The 20,731-nt window shown below is 41.7% G+C and overlaps 1 protein-coding gene across 4 annotated transcripts in view; it reads left to right on the forward strand.

The window, feature by feature from the left end:
- The first annotated feature begins 306 nt into the window (after window positions 1–306).
- Window positions 307–20,731, forward strand: part of FRMPD4 (FERM and PDZ domain containing 4) — a 306,521-nt gene continuing 286,096 nt past the window's right edge. For 3 of the 4 annotated variants that reach the window (XM_057419685.1, XM_057419686.1, XM_057419689.1), the window contains exon 1: window positions 308–577. In XM_057419685.1, coding sequence (XP_057275668.1) covers window positions 537–577 — 41 coding nt within the window. In that variant the 5' untranslated portion in view covers window positions 308–536. Of the gene's footprint in view, window positions 578–20,731 lie in introns of all 4 variants that reach the window. The other variant, XM_057419691.1, reaches the window with a different exon arrangement.

The raw sequence follows: 20,731 nt of genomic DNA on the forward strand, positions 1-20,731 counted from the left end.
CCGCCGCCTGCGCCCTGCGCTACCCCTCAGGAGGGGGAGACGTTGCCGGCGACGGGAGAAACTCCCTGCTGCACCCTCCGCCTTCCTCAGCCCCCCCATCCCCACCGCCTTCCTTCTCTGGGGATACTGCAACGAGGCAGCGGGCGGCGGATCGCTGCCGCCTCCCGCTCAGCAGCTTCCCGGAGCGCTGCGGGGCCCGGGCGGAGGGCAGCCCTCCTGACCGGCAACCTCCTTCGCCCTCCCGATTCCTTGAGTTACATCAGGGAGGGGGCAAGGCGGCAGCGAGCGGGGCGGCGGGGAGGGGAGAGCAGAGAGCAGAGGGGGAGGGCTGCGCGCTGATGAGTGCTGCTCCTGCGAGATGCTGCACGCCCAGCTCCCAGCCGGAGGGGGGTAGCAGCCTCTGTCTCCGCCGGCTCCTGCTGTTGCAAGGGCTGTTGCTGCCGCTGGACGCAATCTTCTCCCGGCATGGAACTGCTTCTATCGTCGCCGCTGCTGGAGTGAGCGAGTGTGACGGGCAGAGCTAGCCGGCTGCATGGATGGATGTGTTTAGCTTTGTGAAGATTGGGAAGCTTTCCGGGTAGGTGTTTGCCGCCGCCACTGCTGCTGCTGTTTCGCGACCGGCAGGCGTCCCGCGGCTCCGGGCGCTGCCCCTGCCCGGCGGAACAGGGGGTGGGTTGCCCGGTGTGGGGAGCGACCGAACCGCGCTCAACTTCCTGGGCAACGGGGCTCGGGGTGGGGTACTGGGCTGTCGCTGCCCCGGCGCTGCCGGGGCCGGTCCGAGTGGTTGCTTGCCTTCTCCCTTCCTATCGGATAAACGTGCGGGTCCCGCGGCGGTCGCTTCTTGCCGCGGTGCGGCCGCAGTTGGGTGAGAGCCGTGCCCGCCTTGGGAACAAGGGCGTAAAGGGGTGACGGGAGCGGTTCTGAGAATGCAAAAGAGGCAACGAGAGCCGGAACCAGGGCGGCATGAGGGGGGAATGGTGGTGGTTTGAGGTGTGGTGGCCGCGTTGCCTCCGCGGGTGCGGAGAGGATAGCTGTCATTTGCCGAGGAGGGGGGTCGAACTTCTGGGGCACCGGGGCACCGGCTGACAGCACCTTGCCGCTGGTGAAGGGGCTCGCCCGGCCCCTCCGCTTCCCTCCCGGGGTACGCGCTGCCTCGGACGGTGAAATCGTACCCGTAATCTTAACGGTGCCCCTCTGCCGTTCCACGCGGTGATGGGCTCTGGGGCACGAGTGGGTTTGGCGTCCCTTATGTCCTGCTTGTAAGGCATGTACTTCTCGTTGTGTAAATGAGCGGTTGGTTAGGATTGTTTTTGCTTTCCGAATGAATATGCCTTTTAATGGCCTCGGAGTTGAGGTCTCTATCCGTAGACTGTTGCATTTGCAGCTGGTGGCCAGGCCTGAAGCTGCATAGATGGATCAAGAGGCACAGCAGTCCTCGTTGAACGTGTGCTCACCATAGTTAAATGTGACCAGAGGAAGCCCCTCTCAGTAACAGGGAAATCGTGCTTTATCTCGAAAGTGTGTAGTATAAAAGTATTCAAGTCTCAGGATTCTTTTCAGGGTGCTGGTGCAGGTAATCTTCCTAAAGGATTTAGCTTTGATCACAGTAACAAGAAGTGTTTCAAATTCTTATGATTCAGTGGTTCCTACACCATAGTTACCGTATCCTTTTCTGTTCATGAAGCACATATGAGTCTGGAATTGGGTGCTGTACAAAAGGGAGAGAGGCCTTGTCAAGGAAATACAAAAGCTGGCTTGCTCCAGTGGCGCTCAGGTAGGGAGCCTGTCAAAATGACAGATGATCTTTAAAAAACAAATACAGCATTTGTTACAGAACTTACACAGCGCCACAGGTGCAGGCGTGGCCTTTATCCCCCCAAATTCCCACCATTGCACCTGGCTGTGATTACAGCTCTGCTCATGGCGATGCCAGTACAGAACAGCTGCTATCATTCAAGCACATCATTGTCTCATCCTGCTCACGGCAATTTTACACCATGTGACAGCTACAACACTAGCAGCTTGCTTGGTTTTCTTTGGGTCGTCTTACCGGCCGATACCGCTAGAGCTGCAGCAGCAGTAAGTACAGGGGAAACTTTGACAAGAAGAAAAAAACGCTCATACAGATAAGGAGCAGGTAATGTAGAATATTTATTTCCAGGTAACTGAATTACTTGGCTTCTCCTATTTGTTTGGAAACAGTGTTTTAGGAAAGGTCCCAGATTTTTGTGTCTCGTTTGAGCTAGAATCAAAGGTAGAGAAAGGGATGTGCTGCTTAGAGATGTTACTATGTAAGGTACGTGGCAGTTTTTACACACATGTATATATTGTAAGTTTTGGTCTTTGTTAGTGTGTATAAATTCTGTAGCTTTCTACATACTTGAAGATGCTGCTGTTGCCAATGATGAGATTTCTATTTAACTAAAGGCGGATCATACTATTTCTCCAGAAGAACCTGGAAGTTCTTTCAGAAATCCCAAGTTTCAAAGCTTGTATCTGGCTTCACTTGATTAAAGGATGAGAAGTACTTAGGGACTGAGTTTGTCTTGTAGATGGCAGTAAATCATTTCTGTACTGAGCCCTCTTTTTGTTCCTAATTTTCTGGTTAAAAGACCTAATAGTTTACATAGGACTTTACTTGCTGTTTCCTTGGTAACAGCCAGGTATCTGTTCCAATTTTATGAGAGCTTCATGGAGCAGGCAGGTTCTAATGTATATCCCACTTTTAATCACTCTGTGTTTGGGTTGAAAACCAGTTTGTCTGAAAATGACGGTTCCTTCTCTGCTGTTAGAAAGAAGGCCTTCCTGAAAGAAAGGAGTGAGGTGGTAAGCAGTAAGTGGGAGTGCGATCTCACAGGCACATAATCTACAGAAATGCACTTGGCTGGTGCTGAACTTTTTATGACTTTTTAATGGTTTTCCTTTTTTTTTTTCTCCTAATTTTACTTTGTTGTGCATTCAGATCTCATTTTAGGTTGCAAGTCGCTATTACGTTTGTAGTCTGCAGCCTTGATTCTGCAGGCAGTGGCACAGATAAACTCTGTTATGCATGGCTACTTAAAAGGATACTTCTTAAAGTCACTGTATCATTTTAACTGATATGGTGAGAATTTAAATTTTGCCTTGATCAATTAATGTATAAGAGCAAAAGCTCTTATACAAAGCTCTTATCTAGGATAAACTTAAGATGGGGTATAAACTTTTAGAAGGTGGCTACTGGATATAAAATTCTACATAGTGTATGTAAAACATTCTTATGTTTTAATTATCTGTGCAGCTTTTTTATATGATACCTCTGTGTGTAGGGTCTTTTAGAGACTCACTTATGCAGCAACTTCAGCAGTTTTCCACAGTTGCTGGGTGAGCGGGGAATATGGGCATAATCTGGAAATGGGATGTGTGCAGAAATGAGAGAAAACACTAGACTAGTTTTATGACAGATGTGGTCTATGGTAATCTTTTTCTTTCTTAGCCTTTGTAGATCCTTATGCATCAGATATAGATGCTTCATGGTAAGGGTTCTGTTGATTTCTAAAGATTGGAGATACCCATCTGACACTGAAAACAAAAATATTGTATAGTAATACCGGTTGCACTTTCACCGGTGTAGCCTCTCTCCCAACCCCTTTTTGGAAATTCACCAACCTAGTAATGGTCTGATATAATTGTTTTGGTATAAATATTGGGGCCTCATTCTCTGGAGAAGGAAAAAACAGCAAACAACCCTTTTCTTGTAGTGAATTTCCAAGTATAGGAATGATTGACAAGCCATGCTTAACTGATCAGTACTCTGATGTGAAGCTGTAAAAGGCAGGTGAATAGTTCTGTAGTGTGAGCTGCATAAGCATGTGTGGCATGTGGTAGTGTCTGTAATTTGGCAGGGAGGATCAGTACAATAGATAAGGTGCACATGAAACCTGCCAGATTAGGTTGGATCAGAAGTCTCTCTTGCCTGATATTCTTTCTTAACTGCTTTTAGCAGCTGCTTGGAGAAAAAGTAGAATGAGCACAGGTATGAAGTGGTGATATGAGTGTAGGTATCGAGAGTGGAGAAAGTGCTGAATATGAAATGGAGTGTTTTCAGATCAAGGTAAATCTGTGTAAAGGGCACAGTGCCAAGTTTCTAGGCTATACTGGACAGATGAACTATGAAACAGTAGGTCTGAATAAAGAATGGAGGTTAGCAACAGTTTAAGCCTGTATTCATAGAATATATTTTTAGTTAGAAAATCTGTTTATTGGGAATGGCTGTTCTCATGATGTCTGTAGATGTTAGTCCTATTTCAAAGCTTTCATAGCAGGATATAAAACTTTAATATGGAAAGATGCTTTAACTAGATACCACCTGAATGTGACTGAGTGGGGTAGTGACCCTTCAGAGTTGGGATGTACAGCTCCTGTAACAGTGCCAAGTAACGTTAGATAAAAAATAACGTGACTGTCCACATGAGTGGCCATCAGTCTGTAAGCTGTGGCAATACTGGTAAGGGTAGGTTGGACATCTCTGTCACACAGTTAACTTTGCGGGAGAAGTTCTGAGCTCATCCAAACCATTTGTCACCAGAAAGGAATCCTACCCAAAATCAGGGCTGCAGTATGGGGTTGGAAAGTGGAAATCTGCACTACCTCATTAAAATTAATGGAGAGTTAGCCCTGTATAACAAACAGAAGGATACCAGCAGGACTCGGACCTGTCCTTAACAATGATGCTAACTTGTGGAAAGTGGTAGGTAAATTTATCATACCTGGATCATATCTTTACTTTTCTGCTTGTATTTTGCATTGCCATCATTATTGTTGTTCAAATGTATTCCTTTAAAAACTGGATGTGAATAGCCGTATCTGTACCTTTTGGAATCAGCTTTAAAACAACAGCAGAACAATCCCATAATCCTGCAAGCTCTTCTATTCAGAGAGCATTAAAATATGGTGGTTTTTTTTTTTTTCCTGTGATGATGCTAAACCTGAGCCCGAGTTTCTCACTGAGGAGGAACCTCTTACAAAGTTCTTTATCATTGGACTGGATAAATTTTCCATTTTTGCCTCTTATCTTTCCATAGCTGAGCATCTCTAATTGAGTAGATTGACTTGATACCTGCCGAAACATTTGGGCTTTTGGGTTCTTACTGCTTATTAAAGTGACGCATGTCTAAACAGACTCCAATTTTTGAAGTCTTCTTCTTGTGTTTTTCAGCCTTTGCAGCCCTGTACTCATCTTGTTCTCTCCAGATACTCTTTACATGTCCTGCCAAACTGGTGTGAAAGGTTCTCTCCTAGATCTGTCTTCAAATCTAACAAACCATAAGCTGTGTTTGTAGATTCTGAATATTTGGTTCTGCTTTTTACAGGGAATAAGGTTGCTTGGCTCCATGGTTTAGTTATTTTTATGTGGCCAAGCAGATGCACATTTCCAGATTTAAGGTTCTGAGGTAAGTCAGTCAGTCTGTTTAATTTTTTTTTAATTTTTTATTTTTTTTTAGGACTTTGAGAAGATTTTGGGATGCTTATCTCTCTTTAGTTTATCAGCATAGCATCTTTCTTTCCCTGTGATTTTCCTTGTCATGTTTTTATTTCACTGTGATGTTTAAGAAGCCATCCTAATGCAGAGACAATTAAAAATGTGCTTAAGTTACTGATGCTATTTTACAGATAACTTTTAGAACAATTTTTATGAGTACCCTTTGAAATGACAATATCATAGTTGGTAAGACATTTTCAGTATTTACAAAAGACTGTGTCAGTAAGAAAGCCTATGATTATCCTTTTTTATGCCTAAAGGAGGTAATTGAATTCTGAAAAGGATTTTATTATACTGGATGATAATTCAAATAACCATGAATTAAATTCACCTTTCTTTTTTTTTCTTGAGGACTGCATTACATTTAGTGAAATATTTGTCTATTCACATTAATATAAGAGCTTTACCTTTTCTTATTTGTCTGTTTTGTTAGCTGGCACGTAGCACAATAGACACATGCTTTAACATCTGTAATGTTAGTAATGTTGTATGTCATAACACAGCAGTTTAGAGATTTATTAAAATGATTCCTTATATTATGAACTGTTCTAAACTTGTCAAGTGGCCAGTGAATGATGATGCAATTCTGCTAAATATGTATGTTCTCTAAATGCTGTCTGCCTAGTGATACAGTGCTTCAAAGATGTAACCAGAAATAACCTTGTCTCTGGAAATTTTTGAGAAAGTATGAAAAAGGATTCCACAATTAATGCTTTTCTTTCTCCCTCTTGTATTAATTCCAAAGATGGATTGCAGACTTTAAGAATGGGTGCTCTGATTTAAGAACAATCATAACACATGCAGGTTCAGTATAATAGTTTCATTTCTAGAAGGTCTGGTCTTTGACTTGCTTTTGTTTTCAGTCTGTGATGTCAAATCCCTAGTGACATGGTTGTATCAAGAATCTTGGTGTAGTTTCTTTTTTAATCATAGCTTGCATCAGTGTCCTTGTCTGTTCACATTTAAGTCAATCTGTTAATATTCTCATATGGTTTGAGACAACAGATAGAAAAGGTGGGATTTTTTTTCTTTCTTCTATATTTTTTGCGGGTACCAGGAAGAGCCTGAGGTGTTTTATAGTTTTTTCTTTAGGGTGTTTTTCTTTCTTTTTTTTTTTTTTTTGGCTTGTTTGTGATTTTCTTGGTGGGTTGGTTATGGTTTTTTAAGAAGCCTGCCTATCTTTTCAGTCTGACGATTCATGTATGAAATTCCAGTTAAATTGAAAAAAATTCCTTAGCCATAACAGTAATACAAAATGAGGGCGTGTTTCCATATTTTACAGCATTCTAGGTCATTATGGAAGTGGACCAAGCTGTTCGTAGAAAATACAAACCGTAACCTGAAACAATGAATAGATAGTGCTCTTAGCTCTTCTGGTGATGTGACAGAGAAGGGGTATTTTACTGCTCTGGACCACTCTTTCAAGTAGTTATGTCACTATGGAAACTTCGTATCTGTCTGGTGTGATGAACTGAGTAAGGTCATCTAAAAGCTACCATCACCTGTAAAATGAACCATTATCTGGGAAGGGTCTGTAACAGCTGAAGACAAGTAATGCAAAAAATCAAATGTGAGGAAGGAAAAAGTAATTCTGGTTTCCATTCCTACATACTGTGTCATGTACAAGTAGCTCTAGTAAAGCTCTATTAAACCAGATGAGACCATCCAGGTACAAGAATTACTCATTTTCAAGAATGTTTGCACGTAACCTATTTAGGTCTACTACGTTATGGAAACTTTTAGTGCTGATAAGGTATCTGTTTAAATATTGTAAGGACATGCCTTGAACAGGAATGGACTTCTGATAATATGAAATTGCACTTAACGCTGCTTTTTATATTTATGAGTTATTGTGATTAAAGTTTTCCGAGGTACCTTGAAGAAACTTGTGAACTCAAAAGGTTGTATGTTTATTGACAGCATGTTTGAAGACTTTTAAAAGAATCTGTGAGACCCAGTTTCTGATAATTTTTCTATTGGCTAGAGATGAAACAAATAACAATACCAATCGTATAAATTTCAGCAATTAATTGCACGTTAAAATACTAAGAAATTCAACACTACTTAAAATCTAAAGATGTGAAAGTACATTGGAACTAGAAATGTGAAGTACTCCAGGACTCCTTTCTGACCTAAATCAGGACCTGGTGTTGTAGAAGTCTCTACTGGTATTCCTGTAGTTCAGATTCTATAGAAACTATAGAACCAGGAATTTATTTTCAGTATTTTAAATTTCTGGTTTTATAGAAATTATTTTTGTTGGTTTTAATGACCAATGAAGAAGAACTTAACGATGTTTTGAATGGCTAAGAACACCCTGAAGAAGTAGAATGAGTTTGGTAGTGGGTAATGCCAGGCTGCACCCTATTAAATAATTTTCACTGATGACTTAAAATAGGAAAAGGATGTGGTAAAAAGCTGATTAGTATATTTGAAATAAACTCCTTTGTGAGATTTATTGCTTGGGCAAAAATAACTTCCTTTGATGTTAAGGAAAACAGTTATTGACTTGGGTGTTTTCACAACTGGTTTAAGAGTTAATAGCTTGTTGTGGTTTAACCCCAGCCAGCAGCTAAGCACCACACAGCCTCTTGTTCACTCACTCCCTAGCAGGATGGGGAAAAGAGAATTGGAAGCATAAAAGTGAGGAAACTTGTGTGTTAAGAGCAGTTTAATAATTTAAATAAAAGAATAATAGCAACAATAATAGTAACAATTTGTAATGAAAAGGAAAGAGTAACAGGGAGAGAAATAATGCCCAAGAAAGGCAAGTGATGCTTACCATGCCTGACCGATGCTCAGCCAGTTCCTGAGGAACAGCCTCCAGGCCCACCTTCCCCCCAGCTTTATATGCTGACCATGATGCCATATGACGTGGAATATCCCTCTGGTCAGTTGGCGTCAGCTGTTCTGGCTGTGCCCCCTCGCAGCTCCTTGTGCACTCCCAGCCTCCTTGCTGGTGGGGTGGGGTAAGGAGCAGAAAAGTCCTTGGCTCTGTGTAAACAAAACCTCAACAAAAGCTAAAACATCCCTGTGTCATCAACACAGCATTTCCAGCACAAATCCAAAACACAGCCCCATACTGGCTACCATGATGAGAATGAACTTAATCCCAGCACATAGCTTTAGATGAAACACTTGAAATTGTCAGTGGGGATTGAATGCAAGCCTTTTCATTTTAATTATTATAAAGCTAGTGAGGGGAATTGCTGGGTATCAATTTTAACAATGAGAATTTGTGGAGATAAGGTTCTGGAGAACAGATGGATATCTTGCAGAACTTTGAGAACCATTGGTAAGAAGATTTGCATGGAGAATATAAGGAAGGTGGAGAAGACAAAGAAGGAATATCTGTATGCTAAACTCAAGTGTTGGGAATGAATCCTTTTATGATCTGGTTCTTGTTAAAGTGTATTTTTGGATTCTGCTTGAGATTTTTGAAGCTTTAAGGGAAAGAGACTTGGGATATTGGAATGTATTATGACTTTTTTTTTTTTAAAGATACAGAAAGTGTGTATGTGTGGATTGATGAAAATTACTTTAGTGATTTACATTAACAATCAAAAAGGCTAATAACGCGTCCCTTCTGTTCTTCAGAATTTATTTCTGTATGTGTTTTTTGTTTGTTTCGGGGGAGTGGGGGAGAGAAGACATAATTCTTGAAAATAACCTCATTTAGGAAGAAAATGTCAGATGAGTATTTGTAAAATTTTGTAGTACTGATTGTATCCTATTTACGATGAAGATTTTCCAGAGGTTTATCGTTCAGTTGAACTATCAGCCTTTCTTGTGTTTACACATTTATATAAAATACTCTTCTGGCATTATGCAGTCTATAAGTTTTTGCTTACCTTGCCTATAGATTTTGCAGTTTCTCTGTTTGTTTTTAATCTTGAATTTGTGGTTTTATTACTCTTGATTTGGCAGTACTCTTATGTTTTGAGAGCAAAATGCCCATTATTCTATAGCAGTAAATGCTACCAGAAGCACTAACAGTTGCATCAGCCATGTAGAACAAGCTAGACGTGTTACAAGTCATAGAATCATTAGGGCTGGAAAGGACGTTAAGATCATCTAGTTCCAACCCCCCTGCTATGGGCAGGGACACCTTACAGTAAAACATATCACCCAAGGCCTCGTCCAACCTGGCCTTGAACACTGCCAGGGTTGGAGCATTCACAACCTCCCTGGGCAACCCATTCCAGTGCCTCACCACCCTCACAGGAAAGAATTTCCTTCTTATATCCAATCTAAACTTCCCCTGTTTAAGTTTTAACCCGTTACCCCTTGTCCTATCACTACAGTCCCTAATGAAGAGTCCTTCTCCTGCATCCCTATAGGCCCCCTTCAGGTACTGGAAGGCTGCTATGAGGTCTTTGTGCAGCCTTCTCTTCTCCAGGCTGAACAGCCCCAACTTCCTCAGCCTGTCTTCACGTGGGAGGTGCTCCAGTCCCCTGGTCATCCTTGTGGCCCTTCTCTGGACTTGTTCCAACAGTTCCATGTCCTTTTCATGTTGAGGACACCAGAACTGCACACAATACTCCAGGTGAGGTCTCACAAGAGCAGAGTAGAGGGGCAGGATCACCTCCTTCAACCTGCTGGTCACGCTCCTTTTGGTGCAGCCCAGGATACAGTTGGCTTTCTGGGCTGCAAGTGCACACTGCTGGCTCATGTTCATTTTCTCATTAGTCAAAACCCGCAAGTCCTTCTCCTCAGGGCTGCTCTGAATCTCTTCTCTGCCCAACCTGTAGCTGTGCCTGGGATTGTTCCTACCCAGGTGTAGGACCTTGCACTCATGAGCTGGCATCAGCCCACCTCACAAGCATGCCAAGGTCCCTCTGGATGGCATTCCTTCCCTCCAGCATATCAACCGAACCACACAGCTTGGTGTCATTGGCAGACTTGCTGAGGGCGCACTCAATCCCAAGGTCCATGTCAGTGATGGAGATGTTGAACAGGACCGGTCCCAACACCGATCCCTGAGGGGCACCACTCGTTACTGGTCTCCAGCCGGACATTGAGACATTGACCACGACTCTTTGCATGCAGCCATCCAGCCAGCTCTTTATCCACTGAGTGGTCCATCCATCAAATTGATGTCTCTCCAATTTAGAGACAAGGATGTTGTGTGGGACAGTGTCGAACGCTTTACACAAGTCCAGGTAGATGACAACATCTGCTCTACCCCTGTCCATCAGTTCTGTAGCCCCATCACAGAAGGCCACCAAATTGGTCAGGCAGGATTCCCCCTTAGTGAAGCCATGCTGGCTGTCACCAAGCACCTTGTTGATTTGCATGTGCCTTAGCATGCCTTCCCGGAGAATCTGCTCCAAGATTCTGCCAGACACAGAGGTGAGACTGACTGGTCTGTAATTCCCCGGGTCGTCCGTTTTCCCCTTCTTGAAAATGGGGGTTATATTTCCCTTTTTCCAGTCATCAGGAACTTCACCTGACTGCCATGATTTCTCAAATATGATGGCCAGTGGCTTCGCAACTTCATTTGCCAGCTCCTTCAGGACCCGTGGATGGATCTCATCAGGACCCATGGACTTGTGCACGTTCAGATTTTTAAGATGGTCTTGAGCCAGTTCCTCTCCTACAGTGGGCCCAAGGTCTTCATTCTCACAGTCCCTGCATCTGCCTTCCAAGACTTGGGTGGTTTGGTCAGAGCCTTTGTCAGTGAAGACCGAGGCAAAGAAGTCATTTAGAACCTCAGCCTTCTCCAAATCCTGTGTAGCCAGTTCTCCTGAGAGCTTCCTGAGGGGGCCTATGTTCTCCCTAGTCTGTTTTTTATTTGCTATGTACCTGTAGAATCCCTTCCTGTTATCTTTAATGCCCCTATCCAAGTTTAATTCTAGCTGGGCCTCTAGCTTTCCTAACCTGGTCCCTAGCTTCCTGGACAACATCCCTGTACTCTTCCCATGCCACCTGTCCTTGCTTCCACTTATTATAAGCCTCTTTTTTCAATTGAATTTTCCTCAGGAGCTCCTTATCCATCCAAAGAGGTCTCCTGACCCTCCTGCTGCACTTCCTTCTTGTTGGAATGCAACCCAACCAGAGTTGGGTTGCATCAAGTCTGAGCTGCATGTATTCCACTTGTGTGGAGTATTTGACTGAAACAGAGCAGTAGAGAACTGGAGAAATAGTCCCTATCTAAGAAGATTAGTAGCACCAGGATGCTTCATATCAAGAACCTGAATCCCTCAACAATGTCACTGACTTTGGCTTGCTTTTAATGCAGCTATCACAAGCCTGATTTCTTGAAGCATCAATAAAAGGAGCATAAGAGAGCGGAGATTGCGGTTGCACAGAACAGTCCACTCCAATGATGCTAAAGTTAATCTTTGCTTATGACGTTAGGCCTTTATCCCACAGAGAATGGAAAGTTACTCTAACATCAGCTTTAAGGCCTTGCCTACTCTAGAAAAAAGTAGGCTGTTTATTAAACTCTGCAATACATAACAAGTTGCACAACTTCAGCACAGAAAAGACAAGTGTGACTTTTTCTGACTGTAAGATGTGACTAGTCAAGTCAAAATGTGGTTTATGAGTTCAGGTAGAAATGATAAAAATTCATCTTTTTTTTTTTTTTTTTTCCTGCCAGTATGTTGTGGATCATATAAAAACTGTAATTTCAACGCATCTGCTTTTCTTTATTTTTTACTTTTTGAAACCTCAGATGTTGTTAAACAAAATGTTAATTTTTATGTTTGAAGAAAAATTATTTTTTTCCAGGGAGAGAGGCATATAGCTTTCTCATGAAGTCGGCTGCCTGCCTAGGTTTTTACTTTGCATTATGTAGTGTAGGCTAGCCTGTCATGTTTTACAAGGACTGCATTCTCTTCTGCAGGGCATGCAGAAGAGGGACAGAGAAGAACTGGGCATGGGGAGTGATCTGTACTTGAGTATTCTGTGTGAGGGCAGCGTGAATAAGTGCTTGCTACAGCATGTAACAGGGGAAGAGCAGCAGAGGTAGGAAGAGAGAAGAAACTGAAGAAAGAAAGTTAATGTTATACTGAATGAGGGCTTGTTTACCTTGGGTGAATTGAAGTAACTGTTCAAGATTAGCTGATCTTTATGTGAAGATGAACTTGCATTGTTGCCTGGGTAGGAGTTTATTTGCTCCATAAAGCTGGTTGAACTAACTGGTCAGATGTGCTGCAATTTGAAAAATATATATATATATATTTTTTTTTTTAAAGGAAGAAATCACTCCAGCATTGCAATAGAAAAGCTGTTTTGTTTCTTTTTTTTTAAGGCCTTGAGTTTCTTATTGAAACTTTCTTTCTTCAAGATGTTTCTGGGCTGAGCTTGCCCAAGCTCAACATAAGAAGTAAGGTGGTCCTTGTTTCCCTGTCTGCTGCTTGAGAAACACTGTGATCAGGATGGTGTTTTTTTTCAGAGTGAAGCTCATCCCTTGCACTTGATAATTGGTGAGCCCTGTTCCACACCCCCCCCTTAAATGCAAATAGCTTCAAAATCTATAGTAATTTGGGAGCATGCTTATATTTTATGGTGTCATAAAAATACCCCCCGAACCAGAAGGGATTCTTTTTTTCCTTTTTTTTTTTTTTTCTATTGGCATGGGAAAGAATTAGGAGTGGGCCCTGGCACTCGGAAGCACTTGAATGGGACACTGCTGTACTATGGTCGGCCTCATGTAACTGCTGATGGCTGGAGGCCTCATGAGACTGTGGGGTCTGATCTCTGCTTTCTTCTTTTTCCCCCTCATCTTGTTCCCTGCAGGTCTTTATGTACATCTTGCACCATGGTGAGTTACTTCAGGGACTAAAATCACTGTAAAACTGGTTATATGTTTCTTTTTTGCTGACCTAGATACCTAAACTGGCCTGGCAAAAGCGATTGAAACATTTTGTCTTGGGCAGCAAGGTGGAAGGGGAGGAAGAAACATGGGGCTTCTGGCATCTGAAGAGCTTGGATACATTGCACCGCATTTGGTGGTGCGAAGCTGTGGTTAGAGACTTCCAATCTGGGAACAGAGAAGTGGGGAGACTATGTTAGAACCCCACAGCCAAGCGAATCTGGGGAGAGGGGCGTATCCTGGAAAAGGTCCACTGGAGTGGGGATAAACTGCTTCAGCCCCTCTGAAGTTTCTCAAGTCTTTCCTGGCTCCTCTGGATCCTGTTCTGCTGACTTCAAATGACTTGGCTTTGCCTGGGCACCTGTGAAAAGTGCTGGTTCTGCATGCTAAATGCAGCTTTCATGTATCATGCACATGCTGGTGTATCAAGGTATTCTACCCCTGCTTTTGTGCCTTACAGTCTAAAGAAACTGTCTTCCTATTAGCATGAATCATTTTAAAAAGCAGATTTCTTTTCCTATCTTTACCTTACTAGGCAGGATAAAAGAGCTGTTATCCAAGGGATTGATTTTCCTACATTGCTGCAGATGAGCTGTCCAGGGCAAAGGAGAGGTTGTTTAAATTTTGTTTGATTTTTGTTTTGTTTTGCTTTGCTTTATTTTGTTTCTTCATAGCAGTAAGTTTTCAGTTCTATCCTTTCCATGTACATGTTTTCCAGGTTCTGGAAGCTGTCTGAAGAGATAAAAGGTTTCTTTTCAAATGCTCTATTTCTGAATTTTGAAAGAACATCTTACAGAAGCTAGTGTAGTGTGTATCTCTTTGCTGCTTCTGAAACCACAGAAAACAACTGGAGACTATTAATGGCTTGCTTTTCAAATGCTCTTAATTTCTAAGCTGGAAATAGAAGTTTTATAGATGCATTAATTAACCCAATTCAAACAATACGGCTTTCTTTTCTTAACACAGGAGTAAACTTCAAGGAGTTTTCACAGAGTGATTTTTCAGTTCCTGCTATATCTTCTGTCATTCCTTATGTATATATGGCACTTTAGTAGCGCCTTCTTTGTCTGTCATTTTCAAGCTTTGAGGTGTTTGCCTATCAACTCTATCATATCGTTGAAAATGTGGGCTAAGTAAGGTAGTGGTTATGGTGACCTTGAAGGCTACATCTAAAGGATCACTCTAAAAACTCCCCAACTAATTATTCCATTGGAAAATTTGAATTAAGAGCTACTCAATTTCTTTTGGCTTGTTTTTTTTTATTATTTACCAATGCAGAATATTGAAGGAAGTACTGTCAGGATGCACAGTTATAAATACTGTAGGTTTTACTTTATTTTCTGGATGGCTAACACAATGAATCTGGGTGACTAATATTTAGTGTGTCTTAAAGAAAACCACTTTATAAGTAGTATTCTTGGAAAATGAAGCTTGTTTTGTCTTTGTTGACATGCTTGGATAAAACATTTCCAGTATCTTTATTTTCCATGCTGAATATATTGCATATTTGTTTATTGAAAACAAAGTGGATTTGGTTGTTTTTTTTTTTTTTTTCCAAAGCTAAACATTCATTATTATTCTTCTCTTTTGATACCTTTAGTAGGTATTAAGCACCTTAATACCTACAGGTATCATTGAGATCTTGTGCAGGCCTTGTTGAGAAGGGGATATTCCAAAAAGGAAGTGGAAGTGGCAGTGGCAGTGTGGGAAGTTGGCAGATGCTTTGCCCCTGAAAATTGTTACCACACTTGCCCTGTTGGATTCAAGATGTCCATGGGTCCTGGGTGTGCTACCTGTCATGGTGATTGTTTAATGCATTTAATAGTAGATGGCTATGTAAAGGGTAAGGGAGAAACCTTCACTCCAGTTGTCAGTGCAAGCTTTCTGCTTCATCTCAACAGAAGTACTTTGTATTTATATAATGGTAGAATGTTCATCTGCTTTTTGTTGTGTTTTCTAAAGCTCATTTCCACCTATTGTGTTCTGTGGCCTTGAAATGAATAGACAAGTGTATGCTTGTGGAAGTATTTTGCTTTCATTTGTGTACATTAGCCATTAATGTCAAAGCTTATCCCATTTTCTCATGTTAGGTGCTGCTTCTCAAAAAGAGAAATTCTGTTTTCAGGCAAAATGTGTTTCTTTCATAGGACAAGATAAAGCAGTGTTAGTTGACTGTTTTTCTTTATTTTTATTTTTATTTTTACAAATGGTTCCTAGTTCAGTGCTGCAATAAAGCAGCTTTCTAATTAGAGGACATGATACCTGTCCTACTGGGCATTATCTCAAAATGGCTGAAATTTATTTTAGCTGCATAAAATATTATTGCATCAACATGTGTTTGCCAAGCTATGATGATAACAACTGACATTTATGCTCTCAACTGTTCAAAATACTCTTTTTTGCATCTCTAAATGTGGTGGTAAACAGAAACCAGTTTGTCTCTTAATTTCTGTGATATGATATGCTGCTTTATTTATTTTCCCCCTTCCTCTCATTCCCCTCCAATCAGTTTTCCACTTGAGCAGCTTTGTTACGCTAGAACCTCTGCTTTCACAATGGGTTCTTAATACTGACTCACAACTTGTCATGATTCATTGGCAGGGATGGGCGGGGGGGGGTGGGGGGGTTGGTACTCTGACCACAAGAAGATACCTTCTTGCATCAGATATTTTGGTATTATTTAGTTCAGTATTCTGGCTGAAGGGTGTTGTGACAAGTTATAGGTAGTTTCTGCTTTCCTTTATACTTGAAGTTTGCGTAGTGTTATGTTAAATGATAAGGAAATTTCAGTATTTGTGTGATCTTTGCAAAAGTTTGGTAAGGAAGGAGAGCATGGCTGGTTTGTTTTTCAGATACATACAGTCATTTTTTTCCCTTTTCACTTGTGCATTTTTTATTTTTCAAATGGAATGATACAGCCCTAATAACTAAAATGTGGTTTGTTTTTTTTCTTCCCCTTCCAGTCAAACTGCATAGGCCAAATAACCCTTGTATAGTGTCTCTTTACTAAGTAAATAACAGTGAAACTTGAATCGCAGCCAAAACTTTCTTTGTAAGCTTAACTGTTGCTCTGATTTCATCTGGTAGGACCTGATTGTCCCAGATGCTGGTTCTTTTTGGCTAGTCAACCACAACTGGACCCACATGCCCTGACTGGAATTAATGAAGGACCTGTAGCTACAGCTGTCAGGTTGGTTGAGGGAAAGAAACCTGCTATACATTTTTAAGGTCTGCTTCCCTATGCTGATGAAGTGCTTCTAAATGTGACAGTTCCCAGGCTTTGTAGATTCTTCAGCTGGGATGTAAAGTTTGCATTACATTTCCTGGGTGACATGATCTATTCTCCAAACTGTCAAGCTCAGTCCAGCAACTGCTTTGAATAATTTGCTGAATAACTGGCATTAATAATGACAAAAGAGTTGCATGTGTGGGGATATAAGGGTGTGTAAATGCACCAGTGCTCACACATGCCCACTCAGGTTACAGTACAGTTCCTATAAAATGTGTATTGAGAGTCTTTGCTATATAAATGTTAGAGTCATTTGGGAGGCAAAGACCATGACTTTCCACCCTTAAGTTAGGCTTCCGTAACTCATACCTATTGCATTGAAAGTTATGGTGGTTTCAGAGTAGAAGAAAAAAAATACTGTATCTCTGCAGGAAGGTGTTTTTACAGTTTAGTGCATGGTGACTTGTTTAGTATTCTTTGACATTTATTGACACATACAGAAAATGCAAATACTCAAACAGTGATAATGATGGTGGTCAACTGGATGGAAAACTAATCATTAGGCACTGACTATGCCTGGGCTTGATGTAAAGGTCAAATCACAGAATTAATCTGCCACCTGGTAAGATATGGGAGAGAACTGTTATTCCAGAAAAAATCACTGATTCTGATTACCTAATTGTGTATTTCTTTTGATGTCCTGATTATGGGGAGGAAAAAAAACCCAAAACAATAAATTTTTTCTATAGTTTTTCCTCTTAGAAAGAACTACTTGTTGATTCTCTATGAGCTAATGAAAGCTGACTTCTAAATGAGGATGCCAAATCATCAGCTATTTTTTAAATTTAAGACTGCCTTTGGCATTACTTGTATCAGTTAGGTACTGGGCCTTATTTAAGAATTTTCTAAAGGACACCCTATTTCAATGTGGATTTGTTTTAAAACATTCTTTTTTTTTTTTTTTTTTTACCAAAAGCTATAAAGTATGTCTGCTTTCTTCTGCTTTCCTCTGTCCCATGTCCCTGTAGTGTAGTGATTCTGACTGATTACAGTGGCACTTGGTGGTGACAGAAGAATGGATCACTTGCAGTCTGCTCAGCTTGCTTCTGGATTTAGCCAAGAGTCTGCTCCCTTGAATGGGAACTGCATAAGCACTGCTGATACCTTTACTTCCCCCCCCCCCCCCTTCATTTTTATCTTAAATGGGTCAGAAAATCTGGGGAAGTGCTTTTACTGAGAATGTTTAGCGTGACCTTGTCTGTTAGTAATTTGGAACATTTTATGCATTTTGCTAGGTTATAACTTCTTAACCATTTGCAAAATAAACCCTTGTATTTTCCTTTGTTACTTGTGGAAAAACCTGTCAGCATTCAATGGCAAGATCTAAAAAACAGAGTGTTCTGTTCATCGACTAGGTAGGAAATGGACTTGGCAGCATTTTTTAAAGAACTGCTTTTTTCTGTTGTTGTGGGTAGTATATTGTAAGATCCAGTGAGATAATCAACTCTCACCTGAAACATTGTGCTTAGTTTCAGGTGTTGTTTCAAAAAAAACAAAACTGGAGGACAGGAAGAATTTCCACATGCTAGTGAAGTATAGTATTTGGGGACTGATGAAAAGAAGGGTGTTTTCTTAAGGATATACAAACCTAAACTTTTAGGTGAGGTAAAGTGTGGAATTTGATTTTTATCCTTTTTCTATCAAAATCTTTGAACCTCCAGAGCACTGAAAAATAAACAAAAGCTAAAACAGACTTAAGAAGGAGAAGTTGTCTGTGGTTTATGTGCAATTTATCCACAGGTCCTGAAGGAGCTGGTGAATGAAGTTGCTAAGCCACTGGCCATCATATTTGAGAAATCATGGCAGTCAGGTGAAGTTCCCAACAGCTGGAAAAAAGGGAAATATAACCCCCATTTTCAAGAAGGGGAAAATGGATGACCCGGGGAATTACAGACCAGTCAGTCTCACCTCTGTGCCTGGCAGAATCTTGGAGCAGATTCTCCTGGAAGGCATGCTAAGGCACATGCAAATCAACAAGGAGCTTGGTGACAGCCGGCATGGCTTCACTAAGGGGGAATCCTGCCTGACCAATTTGGTGGCCTTCTGTGATGGGGCTACAGAACTGATGGACAGGGGTAGAGCAGATGTTGTCATCTACCTGGACTTGTGTAAAGCGTTCAACACTGTCCCACACGACATCCTTGTCTCTAAATTGGAGAGACATCAATTTGATGGATGGACCACTCAGTGGATAAAGAACTGGCTGGATGACTGCACACAGAGAGTTGTGGTCAATGTCTCAATGTCCGGCTGGAGACCAGTAACGAGTGGTGTCCCTCAGGGACTGGTGTTGGGACCGGTCTTGTTCAACTTCTTTGTCGCTGACATGGACAGTGGGATTGAGTGCGCCCTCAGCAAGTTTGCCGATGACACCAAGCTGTGTGGTTTGGTTGATACGCTGGAGGGAAGGAATGCCATCCAGAGGGACCTTGACACTCTTGTGAGGTGGGCTGATGCCAACCTCATGAAGTTTAACCATGCCAAGTGCAAGGTCCTACACCTGGGTAGGAGTAATTCCAACAGGTACAGGTTGGGCAGAGAAAAGGTTCAGAGCAGCCCTGAGGAGAAGGACTTGCGGGTTTTGACTGATGAGAAAATGAACATGAGCCAGCTTCAGTGTGCACTAGCAGCCCAGAAAGCCAACCGTATCCTGGGCTGCATCAAAAGGAGCGTGACCAGCAGGTTGAAGGAGGTGATCCTCCCCCTTTACTCTGCTCTCATGGGACCTCACTTGGAGTATTGTGTGCAGTTCTGGTGTCCTCAACATAAAAAGGACATGGAACTGTTGGAACAAGTCCAGAGAAGGGCCACGAGGATGCTCAGGGGACTGGAGCACCTCCTGTATGAACACAGGCTGAGAAAGTTGGGGCTGTTCAGCCTGGAGAAGAGAAGGCTGCGTGGAGACCTCATAGCAGCCTTCCAGTATCTGAAGGGGGCCTATAGGGATGCTGGAGAGGGACTCTTCATCAGGGACTATAGTGATAGGACAAGGGGTAAGGGGTTAAAACTTAAAGAGGGGAAGTTTAGATTGGATATAAGGAGGAAGTTCTTTCCTGTGAGGGTGGTGAGGCACTGGAATGGGTTGCCCAAGGAAGTTATGAATGCTCCATCCCTAGCAGTTTTCAAGGCCTTGGGTGACATGTTTTACTGTGAGGTGTCCCTGCCCATGGCAGGGGGGTTGGAACATGATGATCTTAAGGTCCTTTCCAACCCTAACTATTCTAAGTTTTATAGAACAATGTATCCATCGTAAATGAACCCTGGTTCAGTAATTGTGCTCCCTTAAAGCTTTAGATATATAATCAGGAGTCTAATCCTTCTGGAATTTGATAGTCTGATCTAGCATAAAATGTATTAGAATATCCATTTTGTGGCATGTAGTTTAACTTCCCCCTGATGAAATTGGGCAAAAAGGTTGAGAGGTTAATCTACTACAGGTTTCAGCCATGTTTGGCCTTAGTATGCATGTGTGGATGAGGTGACATGAGGAAAATATTTAAAATGCTTGCATTTTTTTCAAGCATTCTGTTCTGTTTGGGAATGTAACATTATTACCAGAAAGAAAATGTAAGCCTTACAGATTTCATATGCTTCATTGGGAAAAGTATCTTCCCATCCATTTTCCACAGACTGCAGTGCGTAACAATTGTCGATAGAAACTGTAATTTAGAAGGCTATACAGACTGCAGCAGTCTGTATATGTTGGTAAAAACAAAATTGAATTTTATCACCATTTTTCCATTCAGAGCAGATAAACAGTAAATAAAGTGCTGAGAATCTGGAAGACATGCTGTTGGTTGGCTGATGAATATTTCTTGGTAAATTGTAATATGATGACTTACATTTAGATTTCTCCAGGATTTTTTCAGTAGTTTAAATGTTTGTTTATCTACGTGAATTGCAGAATAAACAAAAAAACATGGAGGGCAAGAGCTAAGCCACCTACTCTGGAGTGTTCCTACATTTGCTATTTGGTATGTTGAAAGAGAGCTTCTCTTACTTGGTGCCATGTATGTTAACTTGCTTTCTGTGGAAGTTTATAAGCACCACTTCTGGAGTTGTCAACAGACCATGAAGAATTATTTGCTTTTGCACAAGTCTT

Source organism: Pezoporus wallicus, unplaced genomic scaffold (genome assembly GCF_028554395.1).
Source record: "Pezoporus wallicus isolate ANWC-B61680 ecotype Strahan unplaced genomic scaffold, APGP_CSIRO_Pwel_v1 contig_5767, whole genome shotgun sequence".
NCBI classification, from domain to species: Eukaryota; Metazoa; Chordata; class Aves; order Psittaciformes; family Psittacidae; genus Pezoporus; species Pezoporus wallicus.